Source organism: Falco punctatus (assembly GCF_963210335.1).
Source record: "Falco punctatus genome assembly, chromosome: 2".
Taxonomy (NCBI): domain Eukaryota; kingdom Metazoa; phylum Chordata; class Aves; order Falconiformes; family Falconidae; genus Falco; species Falco punctatus.
The window spans coordinates 24525895-24538691 of record NC_137581.1 but is presented as its reverse complement, the minus strand read 5'-3'; the positions used below and the strand labels follow the sequence as shown (position 1 = coordinate 24538691).

Below are 12797 nucleotides of genomic sequence, written 5' to 3'. Positions count from 1 at the left end.
TGAGGTAGGGTATCCTTCAGGAAGAACCTTAAGAAGGGTCCACAAAAAACATAAGAAACGTGGATATGGAAATCTGTAAAGAGGCTTTACTGGAGCGTGACCTGTGGATATCCCACAAAGAACTGAGCCACTCACCCCTACAGAAGCACAAAACAATGGAGGCAGAAGTTCCTTAAAGGAGACCTGGACTTCCCAAGCAGTGGGAAGAGAACACAGAGTCTGTTAGAGCGCCGTGGGTGGCCACCAGGCCTCTGTCAGCTGCTCACTAATGGTGAACATATTTCACCCAGCACCTACGCTGTGATGGAGGACACATTTGGGTAGTGGGTTCTCCCCAGATGCTCTGTGAGCAACTTGGACAGGAGGGGAAGGGGCTTTGGGTTTCTCCCTGTGATGTTAGGAAAAATGGGAAACAACTGTTTTGCCTGGGTGGAGGCATGCTGAGTTATGGTGCTCTGTGTGAGGACCCTGGAAGTCAGCCAGATGAGGAAAAAGCATAAATTACCCCTCTGAAACACAGGATTTGGAAAGAACCCAGGTTCAGCCCTGTCTTCCACAGAATATCTGGCATTTCTAGTTAAGACTTTGGAGCAGATTGACCTCAAATCACTTTGTCTGCAAATAGGATCCTTAAGAGATCAAACCCTAACTCCAACTTGTAATACAGGGCTAAGAAGTGATTAAGAACAACTCCCAAAGGGATCAGCCCTCTTGATGGGGAGCCTACTGACAGATAGGTCTGATGCTGTTGACGTATCAGCTCCATGCTTGTTCACTTCCCGATATGCAAAGTTGCTCAGTTCCTCTGGGATCCTAAACCCGTATTCATCAAAGAGAAATCGGCCTGCTGCCCTGCAGAGCCCAAGCCCTGGGATCTTTGGCATGTTTCTTGGCCTGTAAGTTGTGGTGAACCAGCGCTTAAATTCGCATGCATGTGTGACCCGTCGCCCAAGCCCTGACAACCATTTTCTGTCTGGGCTCCTCAGACATCGTCACAGCAGAGGAACGTGGGGGTTTGGCAGATCCCCTGTTTTGATCCATTATCTCTGAGGTGGCTCTGGACTCGTACAACCACAGGACACTCCAGTACTCTACAGGCACAGGAACTGAAGCACTACTTGTAACCACCACTGGCAGAAACCCAAACCCCCAAGCTCCCCCTTGAACTGAACTTTGTGCACATCAGGATTACACAGGAAGAGTCATCCTGAGCCAGGGCAAAGGTCCCTTCAGCCCAGTGTCCCTGCCCAGCGCCAGGCAGCAGTTAATCCAGAGCCTTAGCTTGAAGATATATCTTGAAAACCACCGTGTTTATTAGCCCCTTATGGACCTTTCTGCTGTGATTTTGTACAATCCATTTTTAAGTCCTTTCATACTTTGCAGCCTGCGCACAGGCAGTGCTGTCAGGTTCTGCAGCTCGGTTTTGTGCTATGGAAACGCACCTGCCTGTATTGAAACCACCCTGACAAGTTTGTTGTGTACCTCACAGTTCCCGGGTAATGAAAGAGTAAAAAAAAAAAATCACCCCCTGTGTTCACCTTTCCCATATAATTCATTAGATGGACTTCTGCCCCACTCGTGCCTTTTCAAATGAATACTTCTAGCCTATTTAGTCTTCCACTGAACAAAACCTGCTCCATATTTGTCTGGATCCTTATCCCCCTTGACATTGTTTCTCACTGTCTTTAGAATAAAAATGAGCAAGTTCTGGGCTATGTTACATTTAAATGTGAAAGGAAGGTATTTCCTACTTAAATGAGTGTTGACAGGCAAACAGCTCCAGGGGCTGTAAGAATCTGACTCACCTCACTGCATTCAACGTTTCTGTTCAATCTCTCTTCACGTATGATACAGGCAATGACACTGCAATGAGCCAGACCACGTTACTGGCTCTTAGGATCTATTCAGCCCTGCATTTGGACTGTTCGGCAGTACAATCTTGCCTTTGTCAGCACACGAAGAGTTGTGGTGATTGAACAGAGCTTTCCAAGAAGAGCCGTGCTTTTGTTATGTTTGCCCACGGAGCCGTAAGCCGCATTAGCTGTCTTGTTTAAAACTGGCTGTAATTCCAGCTGTTTTGGGATCTTGCCTGTGGGCAGGTGGACATAAAGGTGGGAGTTAAACCACCCACTCCGAGTCCCAGTTCTGCAGAAGCTGGAGAACGACTGCAAATTTACACACAAAGAACCAAAGCAATGAATTGCAGCATGAGCTCATCCATCTAAGGTTAAAGCACAATCCTTTGTCCTGGCAGTGGTAAGTACAATGAAAACTTCTTGGAAAGCTTTGCCAAGACTGACTCCAACATGGAGACCAGCATCTAAATCTATAAGCTACGGCTGCATGCACTAATGTGAGGATGTAAAAGCTGCACAGGCTTTGGTACATTTCTACAGCTTAACTTCAGTATGTCCTTTCTTTCCTTCCTGCATTTCTACAGTCTCTGCCCTGTTCACTGGAACCCATCCGTCCTTCCAAGATATTAACTCAATAAACTGTTTTAAGAATGAAGTGGCTGAATTGCTAACAAAGGTCATGAAAACACTTATTATAAGCAGCACCTACGACGATGCCGGAAGGGCAGCAAATATTTTATCAGTTTTTGAAAGACCGGCAGCACAATTACAGGCTTCTAAAGCAAGCATTTGTGGAAGTGATAATTATACTACTTAGGTGAACAAGTGGTGAGCCATGATGGAGGTAAGCCAGCTCCTGTAAAACAAAATCATGTCTTACTCTGACAGGACTTTTAATCTTTTTCAGACATTGAAACTGCACTCGATAAGAGTTTCTCACAAGAACATAATAACCTGGTAATTCAGGGATGATTATCCACATCTTATTTGGCTAAAAAACGTATTTCACTGTTTATTAAGTGTAAAGTCATTTCAGAGCTAGCATTTGTAAGATCGGAAGCGTTTTGGTTAACACACAATCCATCAACAGGAAAACTCTAGCCTGGACAAACGGTACAGAGAAAGAACAAATGACTAACTTGGTTTGTCAGGACAAGAGCGAGACTTCTCAGCAGAGCTACATGAATGGGCAGAATGAGGCCACGGGACCACAGCGTAGGCTGAATCAAAGCACTGCACCTGCAGCAGAGCTCCCGATCTGCTCCACGCGAAGGTGAAGGGCTACCTTAAGGAAATACCCCTGATGAACAGAGCCATACTTGTTTCCAACCGCAAGCAAAGGGAGCTTGCAAACAGAACATCAGTGAGATGAGTAGTCTTTAAGTCGTTTGAAAAAAAGGCTGGTGAATTGGCCGCCACCACCCATCAGCTTGTGATTGACTGTCCTCAGTAAGCACAGAGCTGCCTGCTGAGCTATCACTGAGCTTCATCCGACACGGGCTATTATTTCTCATGTTTACTTGGTGTTACACTAGTGCTGTATTAGTTCTGCTACCTTGCTAGCTAGGGAACGGTAAGCTTTAAGAAGGACCAGTGAGAGCTCTCCTTAAACTAATCAAGGAACTCACTAGGTCTTCAGTTGCACAATGTTTCCCTCCCTCCTGAGGGAATACATGTATTTCTTGCCATTCTTCCAGGCCTTTTGGAGCAGGTACCAGACGCTATCATGCCACACCCCTGTGAAGACGGGGTGCGGTGCTTGCTTAGCCTGCAGAACTAGGGCTAACACATGAGCTCCTGCTACGAGGACCTTGATGGCCTTCAGTATAAACAGATTGGGCCTTCACTGGGAGGATGTCCCAGCTAGAATACAATGAAATGCCCAATGCATCATCCAAAGCCCACATGGCCCGTTACCTTTGTCTTTGACCATGGTCCACAGCTGCTACATTTCAAAAGGAATTTCAAGTGTAAATGGCAAGGATGGCTGAGAACTTGAGTAGTAACACTGGCTATGGTTGGTGTTGGCTTCTTATTTCAGTATCTTTTCTTTCCATTATTTAAGAGCTTTTGAGTCGGGCCTGAGTTCACAGCATACATACCACTTCGTTACTGCTTGCACATGAAGGGAAGGCACCGTAACACTTTGACCCACGGCATCAATAAGCCACAGATGTTCTGACAAACTTACAGCTGTTTGAAATACACATAAGAGAAGTGGCCACAAACTAGATGATGATGCACAATAACTTTCCCTGCAGAATTTTTTTAATTGTCACAATAAAAAGCCAATAAACTGCCTAAACCCTAGATTTTTTGGTCTTTCTTGGTAAGTCAGGTCTATGAAATATTAACAACCTATGCTTTTTTTACTTACGGCTTCAGACTTACAAAAACATTGCATTAAAAATTTATTTCTCACAGGAATAGCTTAGCATTATTATTTTTTAGCTTACAAAAGCAGCATGCCTATAGGTGTTCCATAAAGAATGTTTCATGATACTCCATTGACGTAATTTCCTATCGCTCCTCCTCTCCAGCCTGCTCTCCAAACTAGTTCTTCCTTTCTTTGACTGTGAATCCCTTTGGCCTCTGTATGCATTTGCATAATGTCTACTTACCTTTTCATCTTGAAATACATTCTTTCTATGGATTATTTTCCCCTAGTGTTCAGAACCAAATAGCATACAGATATTGCACCAAAGCTGTTGGATTCTTTCCACCTGAATGCAGGTCCTAGTTAATCTCACGAGATTTCTTCTTCTGGTTTCAATGGAGGCACTGCTGCTTCCTGACTAACAGGGGCACGAATAAACAAGTATGAATCACGGGAATCTGCAAAAGCAGCTAGATGCAAACAGACAGTTCACTTCTCTGCTCCCTCTAGTCCCATGGGTCATTAGGCTCACAGGTCTCTTCCTGTAAACCAGAATGAGATTTGAAAAGCATGAGGAATTTTCTTCTTGGGACAGAATGTAAATCATCAAGTAGCCACATGACAGCTACCCACTGTACCATAGTATTAACAAACCTAGTCTTTATACATACGCATAGTATGAAACAAATTGAAATAGAACAATTACCTACCTACAAATCAATATTGCATCTGTTTTTTGCTGAATGAAATGATTACTTAAGGATATAATCCCCAGTGCGACTGGAGAGGTGAATTTGTTCTGTACTGACGAGGTAGGTGTGTGCACCTCAGTAGTGGGGTGGGTAAAGCAACAACGCTGCTGTGACCTAGGACCCGAGACCTAGAGCTGAAACAGGCAGCATTAATAGCAGAGATTCAACAGCTCTTAGTTTCCTCAGTAAACGTATGATGAGGTGACATCACCAGGGAGTATTTTGCTCATTATTCTATATTTCTCCTTTAGTTTCATATCAACAATAAGCAGAAGCAGTTCCATTAAAGCAAACTCAAATATATTTATAATCAGGGAGTCTAATGAACAAAAGCCTTCGGAGTTTTATGGTGTTGTAAAAAGCAAACCTCTTGCTACTTTTTCATATTTTCTGGTAATGAAGTGACATTGCTAGCTCTGGGGACACATCACCGTAGCCTGTTCTGGTAGTCTTTACCCAGTGTTGATCTCACTTTCCAGGAATATAACAGAATGGAATCTTGAGCATCTGGCCAAGACGTATTATACTTCCAGTGATAGCAAAAGTCCTAAACCATGAAAAATTAAGGAACTGAAAATAAAGTCATTTGGCCTCCTCCCTCCAGTCAGCACTCATTGTGTTGGTGTTAAAGCTGCTGTTAGAGCAATGTTTTCCTGCACAAAAAGAAAACTACCCAGCTACCAAGCTGCCTCAGACTCTTGCCCATTTTCCTTCTCACAGAGGAAGAGACACAGGTTGGTTCCTTTTGGGTGTCTCCATGCCAGGGCCATCTCAGATGCAGGGAAATGAAAACAGATTCACTCATCATTTACAAATCCTGCTATATTGAAGGCACCAGTATTTCAAGGGTTTTTTTGGCTCCTGAAAGCAGATTCACCAACCAACAAAATCATCTAAAAAAATTCCATGGAAGAAATACAGTGTCACGGTTTAAACCCAGCCAGCAACTAAGTACCACGCAGCCACTCACTCACTCCCCACCCTCAGCAGCAGGACGGGGAGGAGAACTGGTAAAAAGGTAAAACTTGTGGGTTGAGATAAGAACAATTAAATAATTTGAATAAAATATTATAATAGTAACCATTTTAATGAAAAGGAGGGAGAGAGAGGAATAAAATGCAAGTGGGGAGAAAAAAACAACAAATAATGCACAACACAATTGCTCACCACCTGCTGACCGATGCCCAGCCAGTCCCTGAGCAGTGACCGGCTGGCCCGAGCCAACTCCCCTTAGTCTATACACTGAGCATGGTGTGCTATGGTGTGGAATAGCCCTTTGGCTAGTTCGGGTCAGCTGTCCTGGCTCTGCTCCCTCCCAGCTCCTTGTGCACCTCCTCACTGGCAGTGCATGGGAAGCTTTAAAAGTCTTTGATTTAGAGCAAGAGCTACTTAGCAACAACTAAAACATCAGTGTGTTAACAACACTATTTTCATACTAAATCAAAAACATAGCACTGTAACAGTTACTAGTAAGAAAAATTAACTCTATCCCAGCTGAAACCAGGATACATGGTAATCTTTTATGTTACAAACATTTAAAATAAACCATCAATAATGATTCCCAGATTTTCTTTTTCATATCACAATTCTAGAATGTCTTCACATCTTGTTTTCAGAAACTGTCAAGGATCCTCTACTTGAAAAAAACCATCTTAAATTTTTAGTCCAAGGAATAAAAGGTCACTTTTGTCATACTGCTGCTAGGGTTGGTTATCATTAGTTATGTCTCAAAAGTCAGAGCTTTCTGGACAGAATACTCAAGTAAATTACAGCTTCATTGCTTTCAAAACTATGAAGATGGGAATCAGAAATCTAATGTTTACTAATACCTCTAGAATCCTTGCAGTAAACCCCAGAGTTAACAGCAAGAGAAAAGATGGACTTGAAGACAGCTACTATTACATTTTTCAGACCAGAAGTCAGTCAGCAAGGAATGCGCGCGAAGGTGGCTCCTAATCTCCAAATAAGACAGAAGCCTACAAGTGCAACACAGTGTGGACCCAAAGCTAATTGTCTTTGCCTGACCTGGGCCCAAGGAGATGTGAAATATCACCAGCTGGAAGTGATTGGACTACACTGCAAGACCAGTGGAGAATTTGATAATGGTGAATCACCCATATTCATACCAAAAAAAGAAGATATTTTTGATAGCATCAAGATTCCCAAACACGTGAGTTGTCCATTGCAAAAGCATTTCTTCATTTGCACAAAACCAGAGACTTGAAAATTAACTTAACCTGGTGAAGCATGTCAGGGCAGAATATGGAAAAAAAAGCTGCCTTTTGGTACAACTGACCACAGAATACTATTCAGGTGATAAAAATACAACACAGATGCTTAAATAATCCTGTACTTGATTTGCAAAGAGGAAGAAGGCACAAAAGGTTAAAGAAGAATGCTTTTATTTAGGCTTTCAGTTCTAAACAGTAAACATAATTAACAATTAAGCCATGGTACTGGAACACACAGTCCTGGTATCAGCAAAATGTCTACTGTTTAAGGCACTGATCGTGGGAAGAAGAAAAAAAAAAGGCATCACATAGACTGCTCCTATTTAATCAGAATTCGAATCTATTATGAATATGTGCTTGCTATTCAAATGCTTAAAATTCCACAAGCTACATTCACAAACAAACGTTTATACAACTTCAGTAATTACTGAAGCAGGGATCAGTGGCTCCCTTACTTCAACTTATGAGCAACTACTGCATTACTTTGGAGTGGAATCAATTTTTAACCTACTAAAAGAAAACAAAACACAAATTACTTCAGCAGTATGGCTTTAAGACCCTGTATTTGGTTACAATATAGCAAGCGAAGAAGTTAAATAACACCATATAAGTGCCATGTACTGTCATCTTAAAAGGAGCAGTTTTACAATATAAAAATTAGTTTAGAACATACTAAAGCCAGTTTTTGTACAAACATTTTTACAAAACTGAATTACTCAAAAAAATCAAGAACATTTTAAATATGAATGACTCTCTACATGTTGTATGCATAAAACTACTTATCTTGATATAAATTAGGAATACTACAAACTTCAAAGCTGGCATCCATATACTGTTGAAACACACACATCAGAAATACTGAAGTGTTAATTCTGCAAAAATCCTCAAGAGTCCCATTTTTATTTGCCAAATAGATACACAGTGACTTAGGATTCTAAAGGAGCCACAGCGACCTCCCGTGGCCACTTAAGAAATCCTTGTCCTTAAACTTTTTTTTTTTAATTATTATTTTGAACATGACATTCCTTACAAATGCTAATAAACTGAAGAGGTACAACAGTGGTTCACGCTTGGTCCACCTATGCCAGGAAACTACAATATTTCTTTTTGAAATGAGCATAAAGGAATACAGCCTTCATACAATGTAGTTCCTGGTCACAAAAAACAAAGTCCTGTCTCCTCTCTAACTTATCAAGAACCTGTTCCAGAATAGTTTAGAGAACTCTTTTCTGCAGGTCAGTAAGAGACGGATATTCAATAGATGTCAAACACATGTTCAGTATTAGGCTCCCAAATACATAACTTAAGCTTTTGAGAGAACAAAGGAAAGAAAAGTAAATGGATGCTGTCTAACTCAAAGTCCAAACATGAACACAGGTAAAGTTGTATGAGACATTTTAAATGTGTGTCAAGTTCATTGGTATACGAAGCCCCAAAACATCTTAAAAAGAAACAAAGTTTAACAAAAGAATCCAAGTCTGTTAGGTGCCTTCTTCCATTGCTCTGAAGGAATGCAACAACCAGGAACAAAACATTGCCTTCTATGTCATGACCAGATGAACAATGTGAGAACACCACAAAAATCACAGTAGTGACTGTCCCTCATCCACAGTACATTAATCAACACTTACGCTCTTCCACTGTTTATAAGTCCTCCCTGTTATATCCAACTTTCTTTCCATTAAGTGACTCTTCTGTGTTTGGTGCCAGCCACGTGAAATATACCTTCACTGGATCAATATTCCAATGCTTGTGAAATGATACTGGAATTTGGTGAGAAAGGTAGCCTTTGGGGTAGTCCATTGGCCTTGCCTAAGGTGGAAGAATAAACCAAAACCACTAGTACTCAATGTCAAAGAATAATTTCAGAACAAGAAAGTTTCATCATTCAATGGCCTCTGTATCATAACAAAGCAACGCGGCATTGACAAAACACACATGATAACAACAAAGGGGTTTTTACATCATTCTCTTAAATCAATTGAGAAGCATTAGTTTTGATCTTCAACTCGCACTGTAGTCATCATGCTAAGTAGTACACTGATATTAAATATGCCCTATTTCTCAGGATGAAAAGGTCACCATCTACAAAAGCAAGTGACAAACAGTGTAGTTTGTATTGTATATTTTAAATATACACTTTTGGTTCAATAATGACAAAATGATTCTTTTGCTCCTCCTCATAAAGAAAGTTGCCATCAGTGCCAGTGTGACTGTAGGATCCTAGTAAGGCTATAAGCAGCTGAACTATATGAAGTTTTATGATGGGAAAGGCTACCCAACGCAGGAAATACTGTGGGTGCCAGAAAACTGCACTGTTATTCTTTATCAGCTTATACCAAAAGAGACAGAATTACAACACAGCTGCATGATGCAGCTGACTTCTTCATGCACCAAGCATGTTTCATTTCCTCTGACAGTTTCACGGCATCTAAGTGCACCACTATATAAAAGAGGCTCACCTGTAGCGGTCCCTGGTAAAGTAACTAGACTTTGTATTGTAAATAGAATTTTTTTGTAAAGAGAAATGCATGAAAAGCACATATTTGTGTGTTTTTTTCTAGAGGTAAAACACAAGAAGAAAACTGAATGATTTGGGATACTGAATCACTGATGTGATGCCCAAGCTAGCAATTGATTTCACACTGCACACTTCACCTACTTATGGTGGTATTAATAAATTCTACATGCAGTGTTCTTCATGCAGTTCCATATAAACATAAGTCATAAAATTGGGCAACAGATTTTTGACATTAATAAATCTGAGTATGCGGTGGTGTTAGGGGTTTTTTATTTTATTTAAACCACAGAGTGCTTATTTTGAAAAATTCCACCAGAGAAATCAAGAGGGAGCCTATCTCCCTCAACACTTTTGAAAAAAACTTCAATGAACATTTAGGTTTCAAAAATTGAAAAAAAAAAAACTTTGGATAAGAAAGTTTTTATATATCTAAGACCAAAGTTTTCCACTGTTGGAAAATCAATCCGCTTTTTATTGAACAATACACCAATTTTTGGTGTTTTGATAATTCTAAAAGAATGACATCTGCTCTAATTATCATTTTTATTACATTGCTCTCTAAGAATCATACCACTTTATAGGTGGTTGACCTTAAGAAATAATTTCCCTGAATTTCTTCCTCCTTACATTTTGTGGAATCAATTATTGGTAATATTGGGTAATATTGTAATCTTTTTTCTTGGTTTTTTTTTTTTTTTTTTTCTATGCTAGAGCTTGTAAAAGCCAAATACATTGCTTTTGCTCAGATTTTACATTTTAAGATCACAATCCTGGCTGCTACTTGACATGGGAAGGTTCCTGTTCTCTTTAACAGTCTTATCACGTCAAAAGCCTCTGGAACAGATTACAGAACATGTATGTATCAACCGTAGCATGTGGCAAAACAGGAAACCAGTAACAGTGAGCAAACACTGTTACATCATAGACACTCTAAGGAGGAAGATATCTTTGCTTCTGTTTCATAATATATACTCAGTACAATTTAGGATTCATGTACTTAGGAAACGCTCCAACATTGCACACCTGTACATAATATTTCAGGCAAGTTTTTTTAAAAAAATTTCTGGTTGAACAGAAAAGCCAATTTTTTTTTTTATTTATTTTGAAAGTATTTGTTGCATAACAATGGAATTCATAGAACAAGCACACTCAATTTTTATTCAGTAGTTTCCCCCCCAAGGTTAATTTTTGGTCAAGGATATGTTACATTAGAATTTATTATAAGCAACAGTAAAGATTAATTACAATTCAAGTGTAATTTTCTATGTGAAAAATGAAACTGCTAGGATTTCACTTTCAAAGTGATTCAGTATCAAATGTACACCAGTAAGGATTATAAGGAAGTGCTTCATTTTGCTGTATAAGGGCCATTCCTACAAATCTGTAAAATGAGTTCTGTTCTTTCCAACCCTCTTAATTAGGCAGTTTGGTGGGTTTTTAAACACCTGGGCAAGCCAAATTATTCAATAACTGTTGATTTTTTAAGATGCATTACTTGCCTTCTTTCTATACTGAAAGGAGTAAGCGATGATAAAACAGGAAAGTAAACAGATAGAATTTTTTTTATGGACAAGGAGTTAAAATATTGAATAGCGAGTTCTCAGCATTCCTATTTCTCTAAATAGTAAATGTAATCAGAAAGAGAGTCTTAATATAGGAAAACCTGATAATTTAAATAGCAAACTTCCCCCCCAACAAGTGCTTTGAATTACATGGCAATTAAGTAATTTTCAAGTCGCCTAATTATCTTCATTCAGTTCATATTCAGATACACAGATCTTCCCAGTTTTTAAACTAGATTAACACCTGAAAAACATCGAACACTACACTGATTTAAATGCTAATTTTTTAAGAAGTTGTGTACTGTTTGGGAAAAATCCTAAGTGCTTCTTCTCTTTAATGTCATGGAAGAAAGGTAAGGTATTTATTTGGTTTATGAGGCAGCACATCTCTCTGGGACTCAATGCATTGTGTTTTCCACTGCGACACTACAGTTAGATCGTTAAATATTCTGGAAGACAGAAACAATATTCAAATGTATCGCAATCCACCTCTCCCAGACTGGAAAATGTCATCACAAGAAAATTATGTTTTGTGACCAATTTTTCCCTTGTGCTAGCATACAGCAATTTATCATATTTATACCATTCTTCAGAATCAACCACAAAAGCAATAGTTCTGGGAATACTTTCACATTTTATATCTTCACTAATGAGATATTTTAGAATGGTAAATACTGAATCAATAGGAAAATTGGGTAAGTAGAGAAGACTGATTTACTGGAAAAACTTCACCATCAGTTCTCAATTACCTGAAGAAAAAAGTAATGTGGTATGTTTTGTTTTTTTTTTTTCTTAAGAGGACTTATCACAAATATTCAAAGCATGTGGCTCCTAATTGTATTTGTTTTTCAAAATTCCCATCTTGGACTGCATTTTTTCAAAAATGTAGTAATAGGGTAAGTGAAATATCAACTATTAAAGCATTGTAGTAACTAATCCATGCTTTCACAATATTCTTATTTTCTTGATCTAACTTGTTCTGGAGAGAAATAAGGTATAGAAGCAGCATCTATTTATTAATACACATTGATTGAGTTTGCAGTAAAATTTACAAGTTTGCAGTATTTTTGAGTGCTGTTTTATGTGTATATTTAAAAGAATGAAATATATTTTAAGTACTAGTAAAAATTATACTCTGACCTGATGGAAAAGTGGACTATGTGTTATAGGGATTCCTAAGCCACTGAAACACATCCCAAGGACCATATCATCAGGCGCATCCATGCTGTAACATCGGCATTTACTAGCAAGTAGTCTCTGAACAGCTATTCTGCTGAAAACCATCCTGAATAAAAAGAGCAAATTAAATGTGTAAGACAATAACAACTAGAGAAGCCAAATGACTGAAATTAATAAACACTGCTAAATGATATAAAACTGCAAGATAAAATATAGCCTGCTGGTGCAACATATCTGAAATTTCAAAAATTGAGAAGTCAATGCTGACAAGTAGTGCTAGAGGCATTTCCTGAAAGATGATTACATAATGACAATTTAT

At 39.1% G+C, this 12797-nt stretch overlaps 1 protein-coding gene across 4 annotated transcripts in view; it reads right to left on the bottom strand.

Moving 5' to 3' along the window:
- Positions 1 to 7365: 7365 nt before the first annotated feature.
- Positions 7366 to 12797, bottom strand: part of B3GLCT (beta 3-glucosyltransferase) — an 85935-nt gene continuing 80503 nt past the window's right edge. For all 4 annotated transcript variants that reach the window (XM_080377522.1, XM_080377523.1, XM_080377524.1 and 1 more), the window contains 2 exons: positions 12440 to 12584; positions 7366 to 9028 (listed from right to left, as the gene is read on the bottom strand). In XM_080377522.1, coding sequence (XP_080233648.1) covers positions 8861 to 9028; positions 12440 to 12584 — 313 coding nt within the window. In that variant the 3' untranslated portion in view covers positions 7366 to 8860. The remainder of the gene's footprint in view (positions 9029 to 12439; positions 12585 to 12797) is intronic.